General features: G+C 37.2%; 2 protein-coding genes across 3 annotated transcripts; one reads left to right on the top strand and one right to left on the bottom strand.

Annotated features, from left to right (window-relative positions):
- Positions 1–3,103: 3,103 nt before the first annotated feature.
- On the bottom strand, positions 3,104–9,962 carry LOC121318171 (GRIP and coiled-coil domain-containing protein 1-like). Of its 2 annotated transcripts, XM_041254572.1 has the most exons (3): positions 9,927–9,962; positions 7,966–9,061; positions 3,104–4,481 (listed from the first exon to the last, which is right to left on the bottom strand). In XM_041254572.1, the coding sequence occupies exons 2-3, from the start codon at positions 9,025–9,027 to the stop codon at positions 3,189–3,191; spliced, it is 2,355 nt and encodes a 784-aa protein (XP_041110506.1). In that variant the 5' UTR covers positions 9,028–9,061; positions 9,927–9,962; the 3' UTR covers positions 3,104–3,188. The 2 variants fall into 2 exon arrangements, with proteins under 2 accessions (XP_041110506.1, XP_041110505.1); XM_041254571.1 differs by lacking the exon at positions 9,927–9,962 and having other exon boundaries at positions 7,966–9,132.
- A 403-nt stretch (positions 9,963–10,365) lies between these two features.
- On the top strand, positions 10,366–20,368 carry LOC121318172 (ADP-ribosylation factor 4-like). Its single transcript, XM_041254573.1, has 6 exons — positions 10,366–10,582; positions 17,764–17,844; positions 18,527–18,636; positions 19,299–19,370; positions 19,662–19,787; positions 19,995–20,368. Exons 1-6 carry the CDS (start codon positions 10,516–10,518, stop codon positions 20,079–20,081), a joined length of 543 nt encoding a protein of 180 aa, XP_041110507.1. The 5' UTR covers positions 10,366–10,515; the 3' UTR covers positions 20,082–20,368.
- Positions 20,369–20,915: the final 547 nt, after the last annotated feature.

The following is a 20,915-nucleotide window of genomic DNA, read 5'->3' on the forward strand; positions in this document are numbered from 1 at the left end:
TTGAACCTATTTACAATGCCTTTTCATTCATTTACAATACGAAAAAAACAAGTTAAATGTAATTCAATATCTGACTTCTTTACTATTTTTGGCAGTCCCTAATCCTTACAATAAGATTTCATAGCTAGTTATGTATTTGTTAATGGACAACTTTTCAGCTCATATAGAACAGATAAGGAGAAGGTTAAGAAGCTGCTCCCTACCCAAACAGCCTGAGTGTGATGCTCCATTACCCTGTGGTCTACAGGCTCATAGTTGTATTTTAAATATTTCCAATTGAATCCCAGAATCTGAGTAATACATTACATTATTCTGTCTTGTTATTGAAAATACCACATTATAGTTCAACTTAATTGTATAATAAAGAGTCAGTGACATCCACATAAAACTATTTTTGTCATATATGTTGGGACTCTAATGTTAATCCTTTCTGCAGCTAGAGCTGGATGAACAGATTATTAAATTATTTTGAATTGAGTTCTCCACCGGTTAGGGTCCTTGGTGTTGATTGCAGTAATTTACCATTTGAAATTAAACAACTGAAGGAAAGCAGCAGTCATCACAAATCTAAGCTTTGCTTCTTCACTTGTTTTACTTTGAAGGGCAAATTAGCCCAGTCAACACAAATGACTCTCAGCTGACTGTCAGCACTGTATTTCTGTGGATAGTTTAATCTAACGAATCGAATAATCTGTTCGTGCAGCACTATCTACAGCCCTTTCTGTGTTAGGCTGTGCTATCTATTTGATGACAATGACAAAGCATAATGGTGACCAATAGATATTCAAGGCAACTCTTTAGTGCACTCCAGCAATTACTTTTGGTTAATCCGAATAACCTTTGAAACTAGAAAGAATACTTACAATGTTGTACATTGTTGATTATTTTAACGTTTTCAGTACCCAGTGGCAGATGTTTTTATTGTTTAGAAAGTGTTCCCAGAATGTCGTGCAGTCTCAATTTGCATTAAAACTGTTTAAAGAAGGGAGCTAGGAATGTATACACACAACTCAATATGTTATTTAATCAGATTTCAGCAGCAAATCCAAATCAACAATTCTAAAATAGAAATCCCAACTACTGTTTTATCTATTAATTGAATAATAATAATTAAAAAATACATTAACAGAACGTTTTAGGTATACTAACAAAACCACTAATCAAAGCAAGGAAAAACTGTGTCTAAAGAAAGACTACAATTCAGAATAGTTATATACATTTATCTACAAAAATACTCAGGCACAGGGTTAATTACCACATCATATAAGAAATACTTGTTTTCCAAACTTGTACCATGTCAGTTTTCTAAAAGTTAGAAAATATCTTACATCTGACTGTAATGGCTGATATTACAAACGATTAGACCTACATAAAGTAACAAGGAAAGGTATTTTATCATGTGCATAACGATATTGAGTGTTTGCTGTAATAATTTTAAATTCTTAAAGACCCAAAGTTTCTACCTGTTTCTTAATATACAACCATATAACTTTAAAACAGGGTTCCAGATTTACTTTACAACAGTGGCTCCCAACTCCACCCTGGGACCTGCCCACTACTGTTTTTGTTTCTGTTTCAAAATCTCTGCTTACCAGTGCACATAAACCAGTGCCATTTGGGCATGCTGCAAAACACTGAACTGAAGCTCCAAAACATTTCCGTCAGTTTGAAAACTTGCAACAATGGTCTGAAATAAATAAGTTTTTGGTGATGCCATAGCTATATTTATTAATGGCTATGGTTGTGCTTTATTTTTTATTTAAACCAGGCCTATAATCAGCTATAATAGTGTGGGTGTGCAAGCTACTGCAGTTTCTACAACAAATCTAAAGTTTTAATTGACATGGACGGTGGTTAAAACACTGTGGCAAACAAAGACAATAAGTCAAGATCCCAAACCACGTAATCCTAGGAATCTGTAACTACTAAAGTTAAAATAAAAGAACCAAGATGAAAACCATCATTCCATTATCTAATCACAGATCCCCTAAGATCACAGTTTAAAGGAGAATGATCTCTTTTTTTTTTTTGGCAAGACTGCACATCCTCAAATTCTCTGAAAATGCTTCATAAAACTTAAATGACATAATGTATAATTTCACATGTGCTTTTGTGTGTTCAGACTTAACATCTCTGCCATTTATTTATTGTCCAATCTAAAAATAAAGCATCTTGGCACACTTCAAAATAATGGACATAAATTCATATGAATTTCAGAACAATTTCATAGGATTGCATAGGAATAACACCTGAATAACAAATATTTTGTTGCCCTGAAAATAAATAAAAATGTCTGCATATTTAAAATGAATTCAAGCAGAAAGTAAATTAAAGTGTAATCCTAACCTCTACCCAACTGATTTAAGCAGAGGTACAGAAATAACACCATAACCAAAATAATTCAAATCTTAACCTTGCAAAGATTGGTCATATTTCTACAGATACAAACCACACTGTTAAATGTTTAATTGTAATAATCTAGGCTGCATTTAGATTTATTGAATAGACTCTACTGTCTGTTAAGAACTGTCACTTCAGTTTCACAATGAATGTCATTGCTGACCCTGTGGCTGAGTTTATCTACACAGTTCTACCAGAGACCCCAAAACTGCATGATATTTAGCATAGTTGGAGAACAGCTACTGTATAAAAAGCATTTTCAATAACTTACAATAACCCCATACCAGTGAATCACAGTAGCACATTTGTACTACTCACCCATTTTAAAACGTTTGAACACCAAAAGTAAACGTTGAACTATTTTACACACAACACGTTACATTTTTTTTTTTATTTAATTAAAAAGAATACAACATTTTGTGGGGAGGAGAATCCAGAAAGTGGTGAAAGTGAATTTCAGCTGCATATTCTGGATTTGAAATGGATAGCAGGCTGTTTTGCAAAAATGTAACTGCAGCATAGTTACTGTATGCACCAGAAAATTCCTTTATTTTAATAAATTTTGTCAGTTACTGATTAATTTTCTCCATTATTTTGTGTGTGTGTGCATATATATATATATATATATATATATATATATATATATATATATTATACTATATATATATATACATACACACACACACACACACACACACACACACACACACACACACACACACACACACATACACATACATACATACACTCACACACGCACATGCACGACTTTACGACTTTGAGCTGTTTTATCTTGCTCCAGAACTCCACCAGCTGCTAGCCTGATATTTCAACACAGCCTGTTTTTCCTGGGGACTGAAGTGTAAAATAGTCAGAATGGCAGTTAGTGTCTGCTGGCGCCCAAGAGTGTCCTGCAGAGTCAAGAACCTGTAGATAATGTTCTTCAGGTACTCGAGATTGGCACCTTCCCGGCTCTGGTCTCTAGTACTCTTCTGAATATGATCTTTAAGCAAACTGATCTCTTCACTATGTCGTTCTTCGTTAGTAAGAAGTGTATCTTGAAGCTTACGCACCTCTCCTTCAAGTCCGTGTTTCAGTTTCCTCAAAGTACTGACCTCCACCTGCTTCCGAGCTAACTGCTCAGCACACAGAAGCAGATTAGGCTCGTTAGGCCCTGCCAGCTTCAGAGCCTGTGCAATGATGTCTTGAGACTCATCTGGACAGTCACTGCTACCACTATTTCCTTCCCTCTCCACTGCTGCATTGTTCTCGCTGTAGCTTTTATGCCCAGTCAAGCTGTAACCAAAAGACATGGACCTCAACCTCTCTAGCTCTTGGTCTTTTTCTGTCAACAGGGCAAGGGTCCGGTCTCTTTGCTTATGCAGCTCCTCCTCCAGTTTAAGTGCCCTTTCATGATAGTCTTTTTCTAACTTTTCCAGCCTTTGCTTTTGACCTTGCTGTACGTTTAAGGTATGCTGCTGCTTTACTTCAAGCTCCTGTTTGTGCTTGATTTCCATTTCATCACAGGACAGACGGAGGGAAATGTACTTTTCTTTGAGCTCAGACAGCTGATTATGCGCTTCTTCCAGCTCTTTGGCCATGCTACCATCTTTAGCGTTTTTGTTTTTGAGCACCACCTGAGCCCTCATCTTGTATCGCTCAAACTCTTCCTTTAGCTGCTTCAGTTCCTGCTGGTAATAAGCAACGGACGCCTTTTCCCCATCTGATGCCTCACAGAGTTTCTCAATGTCAATAGACTGCTGGGATTTCTGTGCTGCCAATAACAGCAGTTTCTTCAGCTTTTCCAGTTTGTCTTTCAACATGTTCACATTCAAATTGGCCTCATCAATAGTAAGATCTACTGAGGTCCTGGTGGTCGCAGTTTTAGCCAAACTCTTGTTTTCCATGTCAAGCTGCAATATGTGGTCTCTGAACATCTGAATAGTTAGCTGGTCCTTTTGTTTGGCTTTCTCGTACGTGCCCAAAAGCTCAGAAAGCTCGGAAATTCTGTCCTCCAGGCTGGCGACACGTCCCTCTTCCATTTGGGAATGTTCCTGAAGCTGTTCCTGAGCTTGTGCTACCTGTGATCAAACACATCAGAAATATTAGGCAATAAATAAATAATGTGTGTCAGACTGTGGACAGAGAGTTAATTTCCTGCTCGAATTCAACTTAATATGTGCAGCACGTGCTGTGACATCCTTGGGTGACTCAAAGTTTTTTCACAGATAAGAAAATACAAGTTGAATTAAACAATAGCTGGGGATAGTAAAGCTAATTAGCCCAGGGAACAGATTTAAAAATTTTAACTTTAAATAATATTTTCATAATCCATTAACTAGAACTAGAATTACAGAAGCAGTAATATTGAACTCCCAACTGTAATCCTAGTGTTTTATTTGGTACAATAAAAATATAAAATATTATTTTCTAGATCAAGTTTATTATGTAAGGCAGGGGAGGCTAACCGGTGTCTTCCGAGCCGCATTCGGCTCTTTTGTGGTCAAAATGCGGCTCTTCGACCTTCCCATATATTTCATTACACAACGAATAAGTTATTTATTTATTTATTTTTACTCTTCTTTTTTGTGTGTATTATTTTTACAATAAGTCTCAGTTGTTTTTTTTTCCATCACAAGCCGATCCATTTCTGACCTTAGCCAATCAGCAGCGTGGCAGCAACACTTTTTTGTTACATAGCAACAAATCATATCCACCCTTACTTTACTGTTCATTCTGCTACGTTCCTAAATTCAACGCTGAGAAGCAACAACTCTCAAAACCATTCCTAAACTCACCATGGAGAGCTAGTGACGCACAACTCAACGACTCTCAGAGCTGGTGACCTACTCAACAGAAAGATGGTGACACCCACAAAAATTCTGAATGGGATTTAAATGTAGACACTGATACCGCAATCATCTGACTATATATATATATATATATATATATAGTATATATATATTATATCTATATATATAGAATATATGATATAATAATATTGAAGACATAATAACAATTGTTCATTTTGTGTCGTATATACTGTTGCATTGATGATATATAATATATATATAAACATTATATATTATAATATATATATATATTATATATATATATATATATATATATATAATATATATATATATACAATATTTTACAAAGTAATGCAGCATATTTAATACAAACTTGTATTTAAGATTTTGGATTATTCTTTTTACTAGATTCTGAAGCTGCAGGCCGATATGCAGAATCGCGCGTTTTAAATTTTACCGTTAAGTTTAGGAATGCAAGAAAGCGTTCCTAAATACCCGGAAGTGTTGTTACAATAGTGACATTTTTGTTGAGTCAACGCGCAACAGTACCGTTGAATTTAGGTAAGCACACTTTGGGACTCAAGTTACAGAAGCTTGGAAACCGTTAACTTTACTTTAAAAAAATAGCGAAAAAGAAAATCTGAAGATGAATATCGAACCTTCTTACCAGAGTGGGAGAGTCATGTATATTTTTGTTGAACGTAATGGAAAACTCCTATGCCTTATTTGCCAGTGCCCGGCTGCATAAAACATCTTATTAAGTATTTCTCTTCAGTGTGTTCTTCACTTAGCTAAGGGAAAAGCTTAAGGATGTTGCACAAAACATCTTAACCACTCTCCTTAGCCAAGGGAAAATGCTTAAGTAAGCATGGACTATTTAAGATTTCAACCAATAGGCAAGTAGCTTTCTGTACTCTGTAAATCCTGTCTCCATGGCAACATTTGGGCAGTTAAGGAAAACTACAGTATGGCTGATAAAAAAAGAAACCCAAACTGGACAGAGGAGGAAAAACATAATACTTACGGAGGAATATAATAAAAGAAAGCAAATAACAGGCAAACCATGTCCGAATTTGACAACTGCCATGAAGCAGAAGAAATTGGCAGAAACAACTGAATGTGTGAATGCAAGAAATTTAACAGTAAATCGCAGCATTCACGAGATAAAAAACAAACAAACAAAAAAAACCTATATATTCTGATTTCAGAAGAGCATCACAAAAAACAGGTAAATCTACAAAAAATGTACACTAAACATATGTGTTTATTTGTGTACTAAACATAACTGGCCAAATGTGCTTTGTTTTTTTTTGTTTTTTTAAGTATACATTTTTTATAGTAATAAAAAGCCACCAGTTGCGAAAAAACGATGCGCTGCTGCTGTATTTGAAGAACAGGGAGCAATGCGTGATTTCTTCTTGTTTGGGGTTGTTGATCTGCTTCCAGCATTATACAGACATTTAAAAGACAGCATTTCAGTCAAATGAATAGTTTGTTATTAATTGCTCGTCATCCATTATATACAAAGGATTTCCTCTCTGCAAATTCTTCTGCTAAGTATGATTCTGCCCTCTTCAATTTCCAAAAACCCTGCCATACCGATTTTTCGATTTAACGGGCCTCAATAGGACAGTTAAGTATTTTCACTTAGTTATACCCTAAAGTCGTTTTGTGCAACGGTTAACTAACTGAAGAGAAATACTTAAATACTAATATTACTTAAGTAGAACATTTGGGAAAACTAAGGAGGAAATTTCACTTAAGGTTATGCAACCGGGCACTTGCCTTATCTTCAAATCTGCAGCGTTACTTCACTACAAAACATGCCCGCATTGACAAAGAATTTCCAAAAGATTCTGAACTTCTATCTTTAAAAGTTAATGGTAGAACCGCCACGATAGTCATGCCTTATATGTGCTAGTTTTGAAAATAAACATTTTATGTTTATTTTTTCAATTTAAATATGGTGTTTCTGCTATGCAAATGTTAGATATTATGTTAATGAATACATCTTTTGAGTTGTAGCTGAAAGTTTGTATTTCATTGTCATATCGGAGCTGATTAAAATGTACCCGTCAAAATGACTGCTGTCAGTAAAAAGCAAATGGACAAACAAGCAAATGTTGACCAAATCTGCCAAACAATCTGAGACCGCGACTCTAGCCTACTCCTAACAAGTGGCCTGGAACATTGCCCGTGCAAAAAAAATAAAAAAATAAAGCTCTACTCCGAAGGTGAGTTTGAAAACTTGCCTTAGGGATGTTATTGCTATCCTATGTCCAAACAATAATCAACTGCAAAAGTAAATTTCAGACCTGCAGCTCTCACATCACACGGTAGAACGTACCCATCTCAGATCTAAAGAGCGACATTGTTCTGAATGCTTGTGTAGTTCAATGTGCGCAGTAAAGAATGCCAAATGGTATAAGAAAATAAACGATAGTCAGCTACTCTCCCAAATAAGAAACAAAAACAAAACTATGCTTTTATATATAGTGAATGTATTTGTTTGGATATCAATATTACATATGTACTGGAAAAAATAAAGGTCAGCTTCATTGAATAATGTTTGTGTGTGTGTGTGTGTGTGTGTGTGAGATAGTAATTGTAAAAGAAATATCAGTGAAATGCTAAATTAAGCACTTTTTAAAGTTTGTGGCTCTTTGTCACTGTAGAATTGATTTTCTTGGCTCTTGGTCTGTGAAAGGCTGGCCATCCCTGGTGTAATGGAAACAAAACAGGAGTAAAATACCTTTTTCATCTCCTGTTGCAATTGCCCCTGAAAATGTGCCTTTAACTCTGCTATTTGCTGCTGCAGTTCCCCTACGCGTGGATCAGGCTTGCACTTTTCTTCCTCTGCAGCCTGCAAACTTTTCTTCATCCCATCCATCTTCTTGGAAAGCTGCTTCATTTGGGACTCACAGTCCACCACTCGATCAGCTGCTGACATTTTCTCCACAAGTGCTTCCTTCATCTCTTCCAGTCTCAGCTCTGCATCTTGCCTCAAGTCCCGTTCTTCCTGCAGCAGGTTTTGCAACTCCCGCAGCATCAGGACATGGTCACCTTGCTCTTGCGCCCGCTCATGCTGCTGGGTTATAACACGGGCTTTGGTCTCTGCCAGCTGCTCTTGCAAACCTTTGACTTCTGCTTCATGTTTGCTCATTTCTTCTTCTAGCTTTTTAGTGAGATCATCAAAGTCTTGCTTCATCATTTTCTTATCCGCTTGGAAAGAAGCCTCCATCCTAGACTTCTCTTGGGTCACCGTTGCCAAAGAGTTAGTCAAGGTCGAAAGCTGAGTCTTCAACTGGAAGACCCTCCTGTCTGCTTCTCCTGCAGCCTGCTGCTCGCCACTGCTACAGCTGATGCCGCTTTCAGATCCATTGTTCTCCTCAGACTTTTGGGAAGCCGGCCCAGCATCCAGTTGGTCAGCCAGACCCCTTTCATCTTCATTCAGCTCCCCCTTCGTGCTGCTGCTGGCCACACTGGTGGCAGTGTCTGCACTGGCAACAGTGCCAACGCTGTCTTCGCTGTGCACAGAAAATTTGTCATCTCCATGGTCGGAAGAGCACCGACCAGTGTCTGTGCCCCCAGAAGGTTGTTCATTTCGTAAGTTCAAGTTTGCTTCCTGGGACACAGTGAGAACTTTCAGGCTTGCCTCCAAAGCCTCTTTTTCCTTCAGAAGGCTTTTGTAAGCCCTCACCACATCTTTGAAACGGGTTTGGTACTGGGCCAGTTGCTTTTTCTGACTTTCTATAGTTTCCAACAGCTCCTTCTTGTTTGGTCCACCACCAAAGTTCATACCAAACTTTTCCATGGTTTTCTATTTCAACTAAGTGTCATCTTTTACTCTGAAAAAACAAAAAACAAAAAGATGAGTAACAAATGATCAGTTACCATATCGATTATTAACTGGAATCAAATAAACTACTTCAGATAAAAAAAAAAAAAAAAAAAAAAAAAAAAAACTATATACTTGTCCAATTTATTTTAAATGTCACCTGTAAGGCACACTTTTGCGTTTGAAATTATAAAACCCATTACAAAAGAAAAAAAAAAAACCCGTTTAAAAGCGGTCCCTTCAAACATCTGTATCTTGTAAATCACATGTAAACAATAGTATTGGTGCCATATTCAGTAAATAAACGGTGTAAGCAGCTGCTGGCTGACAACAATAAAAACTGGGTTTGTAAAAGTTCCTCTTATTTTTCTTTATGTTTGAATAGCGTGTATATTGTGTTACAGCAGTACCCCAGATGCTGGAAAACATTTAAAAAAAAAAAAAAAAAAAAAAAAAAACGCCGACATCGCCAACTGTATCTGCTAGGCGGTCAACAAGGTGAAAATGCTAAATACATTTTTGGTCCTTTGTCTCCAGTAAGTTCACCAAACGACAATTTCAAAACAGTATCATCACAAACTGAATATATTAAATGTGAATGCAGAAGTGCAGCATGAACGTTATACATTTGGAAAAATACTACGTTACAATACATTTAAAATGATTCTTCCAACACGCATAGAGATAATTCTGTTTTATTTATAGTTATTGTATTCAGGCCTTAGACAACTGGTTTTGTACTTTTCTACGCAAATTAAACACGTATATTAAAAGACCTGCACTGTTTTCTACAAATTTAACTTCTGAAAAACGACGAAACTACATCAGTTTCACAATATGAATATTTTTAAGCCCTGTTCCAGGGTACATCTTACATGTCCCATGAACCTGCACTTCCTGGCGGAAAAATGAAACGCAGAAGAATCAATAAAGTTAATGTTGTTGTTATTTAAAAACGTTTATACGGCCAAGAAATTGAAAGTGACCAAATTATTCGCCATGTTGAGAAGGTCGAAAATGTCCTGTTTATAAATACATACCAGTATCTAAATCACTTTTTAAACTTCATATACAATGATGTATTAAATCTTTCAATTAAAAACAAAACAGTTATTAAGTTTGTAGTATTGTTTAAATATAAATAAATAGTGTACCAAAATCATAAACAATATGTTTATTAGAAAGTTGATTTAAATGACATTATTTTACTAATTTATGTGCTTTATTTTTTGGGATGTTGTTTCTACAATTCGTTTTTAATACTGTGCTTTTGTATAAATAAAGTTTTTGTTTTTAATTTTATTTTAGCGATGACGTAATTTCTTCCGCGTTGGCCTGGACGTGGCAACTGCATCACAGAGGAGAGATAGAAGCGCAACACAGATACTCCCAGAAAAAGTCGTATAACATTTAGTTTCTAAATATTTTTCACTTTTACAACGCTGAGGGAAACGCTCGAACAACATGGGGCTCACTATATCATCGTTGTTCTCGAGACTTTTTGGCAAGAAACAGATGCGGATACTCATGGGTAAGTAAGGTGCTGGGGAGGAAGGGAGTGTATTGTTAAGAGGCTAAACAGGCGATGGTTACAGTAATTAAATTGCGTAAAACGAATGCCCTTCTTTTATATGGCTTGGAAAAAAACACATGTTTTAGATTCCTTAAGTACGATAAAGGCCATATTACTTTAAACACGAAAGGTCAAAACCATTGTCACTTTTTGTAAGCGAGAGGCGTGCGTGTACATTTGGTTGTAAATACTGGTGTATTTTTGGCACAACCGTGTTATGAGACGATATTTACTGTGAACAAACAAATTCATATAAACGTTTTGTAATTGTGGAACATGGGAAATAAAGATGGAGGCACCACGCTGTGTTTCTAAATAGTACTCACATCATTATTATTATTATTATTATTATTGGTGGTGGTGTTATTATTTTACAGATATGTCAGACACTTCTAAGGCCTGGTTGTTACCTAAAAACAAACTAATCACATTGTGGGTTTAAGTGGTTTATGAATAGCACACACTGTAAAAAAATAATAAACAAATAAATAAATAAAAAAGATTAACGCAGCAGAACCGGTACAATAGTGTAAATATTGTCAGTAGCCTATACATAATTATTAATGTATGCATTACAACGAGGCCAGCTGAATTGTGTTGTACTAACAGACCAGGGTGAATCTATTTCTTAGGGAATTGTGTGACAAATACAATTTTTTAAATACTGAATGCCAGAACTTCCAAGGATATTAGCACTGTAACACTCTCTATTGTAGGATCGCATTACTTAATGGGTCAAAACCTACCATTTTAGTCTAGATACAATAACTGTAACAAGATACCATAGGACTGTACATTGTGCACATGAATACTTGCTAAGAAGTGTGGGGGTTTAAAAAGGGCTTGATAAACCAACCTGTGGCAGTAGCAATATAGCCTGTTTTTGTGGCTGGACAGGTTTAAACAGTTAACTGTTGTCAAATGTTCACACACAGATCCAAGCTATTTGTCCTATTTTTAAGATGCAGCCATTATAACAGTAGTCCTTGTTTATCCGACATTCGGTGGAACCAGAGTAAGGGCGGATAAGTAGAAAGTTGGGTAAATGAGTCCTGTTTTAAATACCATGATCCACAGCTGGAACAATTACTATATTTACACAATTATTGTTTAGAGATTTAGCTTTCATTAGGGAGCTCCCCAAAATCTGTGTTTTAGAAAGATACAGGGTATTAATGCTTGTGACAGGGTAGCCATCTATTTGTCGAGCTGAGCGAGAACCAAACCGTGAAACTCTGGCCTCACAAGACATCTGAATCCGGCTGCAAGCCGAGCCAGGGGCGGCGTTAAGGATTTGTCATTACGTTGAATCAGTCAGTACACTCCAGAAAGAAAAACAACAAACACGACAAGCAGTGAGTGTGATGAGAGAAGTACAGCCTTGGGATGCTGAGGATGTGCAGGTTCTAGTTTCTCTGTGGCTAGGTAGAAAGTTTCAGGAAGATCTGGAGTCGTGCGTCAGACATGAGATGATTAGAAGCAAATGGACATAAACCGCGGGTGTGGTACACTTACACACTCAAACACAAAATTCTACCAAATTGCTCATCCTTAACCTTTATTATATTAATATAAAGAGGAAAAAATGGGAAAATAAAACAATTCCAAACTTATTTACGAAAATACAGTACAACTAAATACTGTACAGCTGTACCATACATACAACTACGGCTCTCGTGCTTGCACAGATTGCAACCAAACAAAAAACAACTATACTTAAATGGGATATATTTGGCAAATTATATTTTTAAAACCTTTTTTTTTTTCCACTTCAACAGAACTAATTGAAGTTTAGTAAGTCGATTATTATCAGTAAAATTTGTGGCTTTATAAAGAAATTCCTAAATATATTTACAGAATATAGCGAAACAAGACACAGCCATATAGACCGTTGTTCTGTAAATTTTTGAACACCATTTGTTTGGTAAACTGAGTTGATTAATAACAATAATTAATAACAACTATCTCAGTGCGTGTGATGTCGTAGCCCAGCTCTGCAGTGGAAAAACAACTCAGGCTCCCCTTAACCGCACCATTAGGGCTCAGTATGGCCCTGGCGCGGCTCGGTTGTACAGTAGAAGAGAGGTATAAGTGTGGGTGTGTGTGTTCGCTGTTGAGTGACAGGCAGGAGATCGAGGTGGAGGTTGAAGTTGAAGTTGATACAACCTCCAGGCAAACAGGATTTATTTACGTATCAACACACTCAACAGCTCACGTGACACTGCCAGCAATGGTAGTGCACAGAGTACATACAACACAACATACTAAAAATTTGGTGGAATCTACAATCTCTGAACTAATCTTCTCAATAATAAACGAACTCCGGCTACTCACACAGCTGTGGGCAGTTTCGACTTGCTTACCCACTCTTCAGTATCCATCCCTGGTTCTGGTTCTCTCTCGCTCTCACTCACGTACACCAGTGAATTTCAGCTTCTTTAGCCCAGTTGGCTTTGGTTTTGCAGGAGCCCAGAGGTGAATAAATGGAACCTTTTTTATACCCAACGCCCCGCTGGAACACCCCTACCTGTAGATTAGATTCCACACCTGGTAATCGCACACAGCAGACAGACTCTCTCAGGAGCGTCAGGACTTCATTAATTACAATAAATACACAATATTTACAATATACATTTACACATTTACATAAACTTCATACGCAGGGGTCATTAGTGTCGGGTAGTTTACACAGTAGCAAAATGTATAGGTTTACGAAAAAAAACATTTTTAATTCTATGCACAACTCTCTTTCGCTTTCCTGTAGCCATTTTGCATTGGCACCGTACACGTGGGTGACGTTGCTGAAGAGCTTGGCCATGGCGGATAAACTGTTAGGGTGGATATGTGACGGATTGCTGTAGTTGTAAAAATACAGCAACTGGTTTTTGACGGTGTTCTGTGAATAAAAAGGTTGGTTCAGGATGGATAAGGACAACACAAGCTTAAATTGGCATACAATTTGTTCTTCGACAGGTATACAGTATATTTAATACAATGTGTCAACCTGTTTTCTACACGTACGCCCTAAAGAAGTGCCAGACTTGGTTTTGCCTACATGGTAATTATAACAATGGCTGTATTAATTTGTTATGATCTGAAAATTTGAATTACCCATGATATAAAAGCATGGTAAACAGAAATACTATATATTAGTTAGATTTATTTGAATTGTTCCCCACCTCCCCCAGATATTTTTTTAGGAGCTTTTCATTTTAACGTGCTACCATGCATGCCACCAAGACTCCCATTATAATGTAAAAATAATAGCTTTTTGCTGCCACAGTCGGCTAGCGCTACAATGCAGTAAGTATTAATTTAAGTGTCTCTCAGTGGAGCACTTATGGGTTTGTGTCCAATTAATACTGTAATTAATGCATACTGTACAACCGCAAACAAACAATTATATTTATAGGACACTGGAGTAGTTATTGAATGATATTAGATGCAAACGAAGTACAATACATAGCAAATGCAAGCATTGGACCAGTAGACATTTACATCTGCAGTGGGTCTCTAGCTTAGCTGGTGGAGGTCCAACTAAGGGACCAAAGGACCTGGGTTAAACCTTCTGTATGTCGTCATTATTTCCTTGCATTTTCTGCCTTTGTCGTGTTTTTACGTGTCTTACAGTGAAAAAAAAATTATAAATTTTTTTTTAAAAAAGAGCCCAGTGCTTTTTAGCACAAGTTGTAGAAGGGAGAAAACTGAATACAATGAAAACCTTTGCATACTTTATTACATAAAGTGATTGATTCAATAAATTGGTTAGTGTTGTATTGGTGGAACAGCAAAGAGAATGCACATTTTCTTTAATATGTGGCTGACAGAATTAATCAGGGATTCAACATGGTTTTCATCATACTAGACATTGCATATCAAGTATAATGGGTCTACCAATTTACTGTTATTCTGCCTGAACATGTTTTTAGTTTCTCATAAACCAAAAAATATTAAACGCTCAAGCTAAAGAGAGATATTACAGTATGTGCCCACTGTTGTGGGGAGATAAGGAAGCGATGGATATCTCGGAAGGTGGCAGATCCAACAGTGAAATATTAAAACACAACATAATAAAATCTAAACCAGGGATACTGGTGGTTCAGAAACAATGAGGAGAATTGTCATTTTAGATCTGGAAGTCAAATTCAAAAGCTTTATAATGTGTATAAGTGGGATACAGTCAGCACTTGCATATCTAACCCTATAAAGTTTTGACTTTAGTGAGGGTTAAACGAGTGTGACGCATATCTGATTATTTCATCTGATTTGACGTGTATGCAGGTGAGCACGTTGTAACCTGCCCTCTACCACCCAAACAACCCCCTGCCTTGCAAACACACACACACACACACACACACACACACATTTCGTACAGAAACAAAAAATATGGCGCGGGTTTGAGGAACTGTACAGGGAGACGTATATTGTAGAGCATATTGCTGCTGTTTTCTTTTTTCTTATTTTTTTTTTATATCTGATAAAAAAAAAGAGAGAGATGGATCATGATGATGGTAGGTCGTTCCTGGAAGATTTTGTTCAGCAGGGTCAAGGTAGGATATTTATAGCAGTCTGTCTTGAATGTTCAAATATTTGAAGATGGTCCTGTTTCGTTTTTCATTCTTTCATTGAAATTTGTTAGCACACGAGTTGAGGGAATAACAGCAGTAAAAGACAAAAACTTGTCAGTTTCTTCAGGGAACACAAAAAAAGATAGTGTCAAATACATAGCTGAAAGGACTGTTTATTAAAATAAGTAGGCTTCCATTTAGATGTACTGTAGTTGGTTTTGTTGGTGCAGTACTATATTCAACAGAAGTATTTTATTTTCAGAATCATATTGTTCAGCATTATCACTTGCCAAAAGAGACAACACGTGATACAGTACATACTTTTAAATCCGGTACATATTGAGTATGTAAAATTCCCCATTAACGACCCAACAGCAAAATGAAACCAAAATCTTACCTATGCACAGAACTGCATAAAATGTAAAAGGCAATGCAACTTAGCAAAAGATAAAAAAACAAAAATAAATAAGAAACACCAGTTTCCAGAAGTAAAACAGTATCTGAAGTCAGTAGTCAAAATTGAAGAATATAGTGTTTGGTAAGGCCCAAATGTCACAGTTCACTTGCAAATGAAAATCCAGATCAGAGATTTAAAAATAAAATAAAATGCATCACGGTATCTAAAACTGTTTAATGATTCACATTTACGTTATCGTCGCTGGTCTTGTTCGCTTTGTTTTGGCTGCATATTTGTCGGGTGATAAATGGAGGAAGCGCTGTGTAAGTGCAAATAATGATTTTCGCATGCAAGAAAAAAATGCAGGCTGTGACGGATAATTAAATTAATTGTAACATTGAAGAGATGAGCTTTGTATCAGAAAACTGGTGACGGAGTTGGCAATCTCGTGTGACGGTAAGTGCATTCATTTGTTACATATTTGTAAACTTGGTTGCTTTTCTGGAAGGAGAATCCACCCCTAACCAAAAAACGTCACCAGCAAGCGCATAAAAGCTCTGTGTTATTCTTTCTTGTCGCTTCTTTTTGTTTCGGCCGCTCAGTCAAGCGCTGGGAAGCCGAAACGGGAGTTGACCGCTTAGAGCCTGGAGGAAGGGCTGCCCTCAGCCACAGATTTCCTGAGGTTTCCCCCTAAAAAATAAAAAATATGCAAGGTAAGGGGGTTTTCCTTACCCTGTGTTGAGCGGTTCATATTTAGTTAACCGGGGTGCGTGGTCGGGTTGGAGAGGCTGGGCTCTCTCCCCCGGCGCAGTCATGCTCTGGGGGACGGGCCGTGTCTCAGCTGCTGATTTTCGTTAAATTCAATATTTGGGGGATAGTTGACAGAGTGCCACTGTGGAGTGTGTTAATTATTTATTGTTATTCTCCATTCGTGGTTTGATGGCCTTGTCTTTTTGGAGGGATGCAAATTGCAATCACAATCATCATCATCATCATTCATTCAATGCCATTCATTCAAAGCGGGTACTCCGTGCTGAAATATAAGGGTGGTAAAACTGGGTAACTGATATCTGAGTGCTGACTGTAAATGTTAAATTCTGAACCTGAGTACATCATTATTATAGTTCACTTTTAAACATGCACTGATTCCTAAATACAATATAATTAGACAAAGTTTTGACTAGCAGACATTTGGTTTCACCTTCTCTTTGAACAGAGTTTGTCTTATTTGGCAAAAGAGAAATACAAGTATTGATAAACTCCTAGATAACCACTGGTCTGCGTGCTTAGTTACAGTATTACAATACTAGGCTGAAAATCCCTAGAATTAATCACAATTATTTAATGCAACCAGGAAGCTAAAGCTTTGACGTCAACAGCTACACCCTCTTAATGTAGGGGAGTCTGTTACATGACATTATATGTAAATTTCAAGTTGGTCTTTGTGTGCCAGGCAGCTCCAGAGCATGCATTCATTATTTTGAAACAAAAGTTAATGCTGTATCTGTAGTTCCTGTGGGCCCCCCCCCCACCATTGTCATCAACATCCTGTGTGCTTAAAGCAGTGCAGTTTGTGTAGTTGAATTTGCAGCAGTGTGTATTTTACAGTGTTCGTTCCCCCATCTCCATCTTTTGTTTTAGTATGTTTTTTTCACCATTTACTGTATGATGCATTTTCACAGACACTATGTTTAGTCAAATAATCAAATGTAGTGATTGGTGTCTGTCAACACAGAACACATTCTCCTGCAAACAGATGTCCCCTTAGTTGCTGCAGTTTTAAGGGTGATCTTTAGCTTTGTGTGTGAGACAGCCTCCGATTATGGTATCCAGATTTTACCGTCTGTGTACTTGGGGAAGGAAACCTTTAATGTTGCAACAGTATGTGCAGTGCTTCCCTTTTTTGCTGTTGCAAGATTTAGAAAGAGCTCCATGTGCACAGTCTAAAAAGTGTAAATATTATGGATTTTCATATCCTCTCCATTTTTTGTACTAAATGACACAAATGTAAACTCATTCTATTAACATCCACATTAGCATTTTCTTAACATTGCAGTTGCTTCGTTACATGCAGACATATTGAAAAATGGGTCGTTGGCCTCAACATGCATGTTTTAATGACTACGTAGCCTATTTAAAGCTGTGTAGGTGACCTCAATTGTCTGTTTCCACAGTCGGCTTGGATGCTGCTGGTAAAACCACTATCTTGTACAAACTGAAGCTGGGAGAAATCGTTACCACTATTCCAACTATCGGTAAGTTGTGCTTATTCAGTGTGCACTTGAGCCACTGAGTCTGGTTTGGAAGATATAAAAATCCCAAATCTTTGCATGGCAGGTTCATTTAAGTGTAGCCATGACTAGATTCTGATAGCCTTGAAAGCTTATGTTAAGGAATAATATTTACCAACAAGTTTCATTACAATTTTGATTAGCAACAGTCAAGATGTAGCTTCTACTTTGATGTAGACACATGCACCTTCACTATTCCCATTGCTGTGAACAATAAGGGATTGAATTGTACCATCCTACCTTATTGAAACACATGTATGTGCTGTTAGATACAAAAAGGTGGGCTGTGGGAAGATCGTGCCTAGGAAACCTTGTACCATCAGTTATCACAACCTGAAACAGATATGCTGCTCTATAAAATTATTTTATTTGAAAAACAAATTAAACAGAAAATATGATGTCATGGTCCCACTACAAGTGACAACAAGCCAACAAATATTGCTATGATAACAGATCTCTAAACACCCCTTTGGCTGACTCCATTTGTTATTCACCACGTTGACTGCATGGGTAGCAAAGCCTTCAGAACCAACACTTTTTACTTTTTGCCAGATATGTACGTGGTTTAACGAGTGAATGTTGTTAATGATGGATGCAAATACATTATGGAAAAACAATGTTAAAGCCTTTTGTGTTTGTGTTCTAGGTTTTAATGTTGAAACAGTGGAATACAAGAATATCTGTTTCACAGTATGGGACGTTGGCGGCCAGGACAAAATCCGTCCCCTGTGGAGGCATTACTTCCAAAACACACAGGTAAAGAAACAGCAAACCACTCACACACTACTGCCTTTCTGTGCTGAAAGTGACCCTTGTCATTGAAAAACCAAAGTTGCAATCCAAGGTTTTAGGTTATGTTCCTTGTAGGTCAGTTTCCAGTTTTGTTTGACCTCAACCTTGTGTCATAGTGGATTGGTGGATTAAAAGTGTATGCACTGGTCTCGAATTTCTGCCTACAACTACCTAAAGATGTGATTTGACTTGAATGACTGAAGACATGACTAGATGTGATCCTTGGAGTTTGCTTTGTAAAAGAACTTTTAAAATACAAAATACTCTGTACTCATACTGTAGTAAAACGGTTTGTCCATAACCAACACCGAACTTCAAAAATGCACTAATTCTCTGTAAGCCAATTGATGTACATGATCTGATGTCTTGATCTCTAACTACAAGCTATAACTGTAGCCTTCAATTTGCCACAGATCAGTGGTGCATCTTCAGAGAAAGGACGGCTAAAAAACTTCAACTTACCCAAATCCAAGCACTTACATTGGGGGAAGCCTAAAGCAATAATACAAAACTAACTTCCATTCTTTTTTCCACTGGGAATGCAGGGATATAGTGACATGTTAATTTTACACATTTTGCATTGTAAAGTTTTTCCTTCACTAACTTCTGTGCTTCTGATCTTGCAGGGCCTGATCTTTGTAGTTGACAGCAATGACAGAGAAAGAGTACAAGAGTCTGCAGAAGAGTTGCAAAAGATGGTATGTAACCCCAAGAAGACACACTAAATGACATTGTATGCATTAAATATATTTGTATTGTACTGGTTGTGACCCACAATGAGAATCGCTTCAGACAAAAATTGATTTGCAATGGGTCTAGTAAGTTGAGCCAGTATTTCTGCCTTTAAAGTGCTAGGTCATTTACATTAAAAAAAAAAAAAAAAAATTTATTCAAAAAAAGTTGATTTTCATAATCTCCTTGACTGGCACATTTTTTTAATCGAAGAGTGCCCTAATCCATTTTTTTCTTTTTTGTCTTCGCTCCCCCAGTTGCAAGAGGACGAATTGCGAGATGCTGTACTGCTGGTATTCTCAAACAAACAGGACTTGCCAAACGCCATGGCAGTGAGTGAGCTTACAGACAAACTAGGACTGCAGACCCTCCGCCATAGAACTGTAAGTTTGCAGTCGGCTACTTTTCCTAGACCCACTTACTGGATTAGCAATCGCTTGCCAAGTCTTTAGGATTAGTATACAGTATGTGTTTTGATCATGTGAGACATACAGCCTGAAGCAATAACACTATGTGATAGAAAATAATGATGCTCTCTCATATTGCCTATATTCTAACATCTGTGACCCCTCCCCACTTTTTTTCTGCAGTGGTATGTCCAGGCAACCTGTGCCACCCAGGGTACTGGTTTGTATGAAGGATTGGACTGGTTATCCAGCGAACTGTCAAAGCGCTAAATCAAAGATGAAGAGAGCTGGAACCCAAGCAAGCAAAAAGAGAGAGTGCAAGATAGAAAATCTGAGAATTTTACAGAGAGAAAAAGCCTAAATTATCAGTGTCTGTCTGGTAGAACTTGAAGTTATGGACATTGCAATCCGTTCCTGATGTAAAATCTTTTTTTTTTTTTTTGGTCTTTCTTGTTGTCTGTGTCACTTAGTCTTTTCCTTTTTATTTTTATTTTTTGGCCCAAAGGAATACTATGTTCAAGTTGCATGTTTTTAAATAAAACAAACAAACAAACGAAGCAGTGTGAGGATGTCCAGTTGTGAAAGGTTGACTGGATCACAGGAGACTGGGTTCAATTCCATGGTGAAGCCAGGTCTTGCGCCTCCTGGAATATTCAGTAGGTCAAAAGAAACAAGTTTGGTCTCAACTGAAGCCACTTTTGGGATTTTGTTACACCCCACAATTATGAGATCAACGTGAGAATTGATACATTCATCCACTGACAGGGTTTCTGTTCAGGCAGTGTGAGAAAACCTGGCATTGTGGTAGCAGACCTATAAAAAGATACACAACCTTCTTTTGAAGTAAAGTAGTAATAATTGTATTTGTTTCAAATACAAATTCAAAACTGCTGCAATTTTAAATGTGAACTTGGGGTGGGGTAGGGGGTGGTGACAGTGGTTAGGAAAAGGCTAGAACCTCTATTCTGCATTAGTATCTAGTAGGAGAAAGGTAGTTAGCTGTCTAGTGGCAGTACCGAGCTCTTGTGTGCTGCTGGATGTTATGCAATGGAGCGAACGTTCCCATGGCAACTGGTATGCTGAACAGTTTTGTTCATAACTTTA

Source organism: Polyodon spathula, chromosome 7, assembly GCF_017654505.1.
Source record: "Polyodon spathula isolate WHYD16114869_AA chromosome 7, ASM1765450v1, whole genome shotgun sequence".
Lineage (NCBI taxonomy): Eukaryota > Metazoa > Chordata > Actinopteri > Acipenseriformes > Polyodontidae > Polyodon > Polyodon spathula.

Bases quoted from the DNA above. Each gene is read 5' to 3' on its own strand.
- LOC121318171 (XM_041254572.1), bottom strand. From the start codon at position 9,027: ATGGAAAAGTTTGGTATGAACTTTGGTGGTGGACCAAACAAGAAGGAG. The intron at 4,482-7,965 runs GTATTTTACTCC...GTTTGATCACAG, and splicing joins TGCAACAGGAGATGAAAAAG to GTAGCACAAGCTCAGGAACA.
- LOC121318172 (XM_041254573.1), top strand. From the start codon at position 10,516: ATGGGGCTCACTATATCATCGTTGTTCTCGAGACTTTTTGGCAAGAAA. The intron at 10,583-17,763 runs GTAAGTAAGGTG...CTGTTTCCACAG, and splicing joins ACAGATGCGGATACTCATGG to TCGGCTTGGATGCTGCTGGT. The intron at 19,788-19,994 runs GTAAGTTTGCAG...TTTTTTCTGCAG, and splicing joins AGACCCTCCGCCATAGAACT to TGGTATGTCCAGGCAACCTG.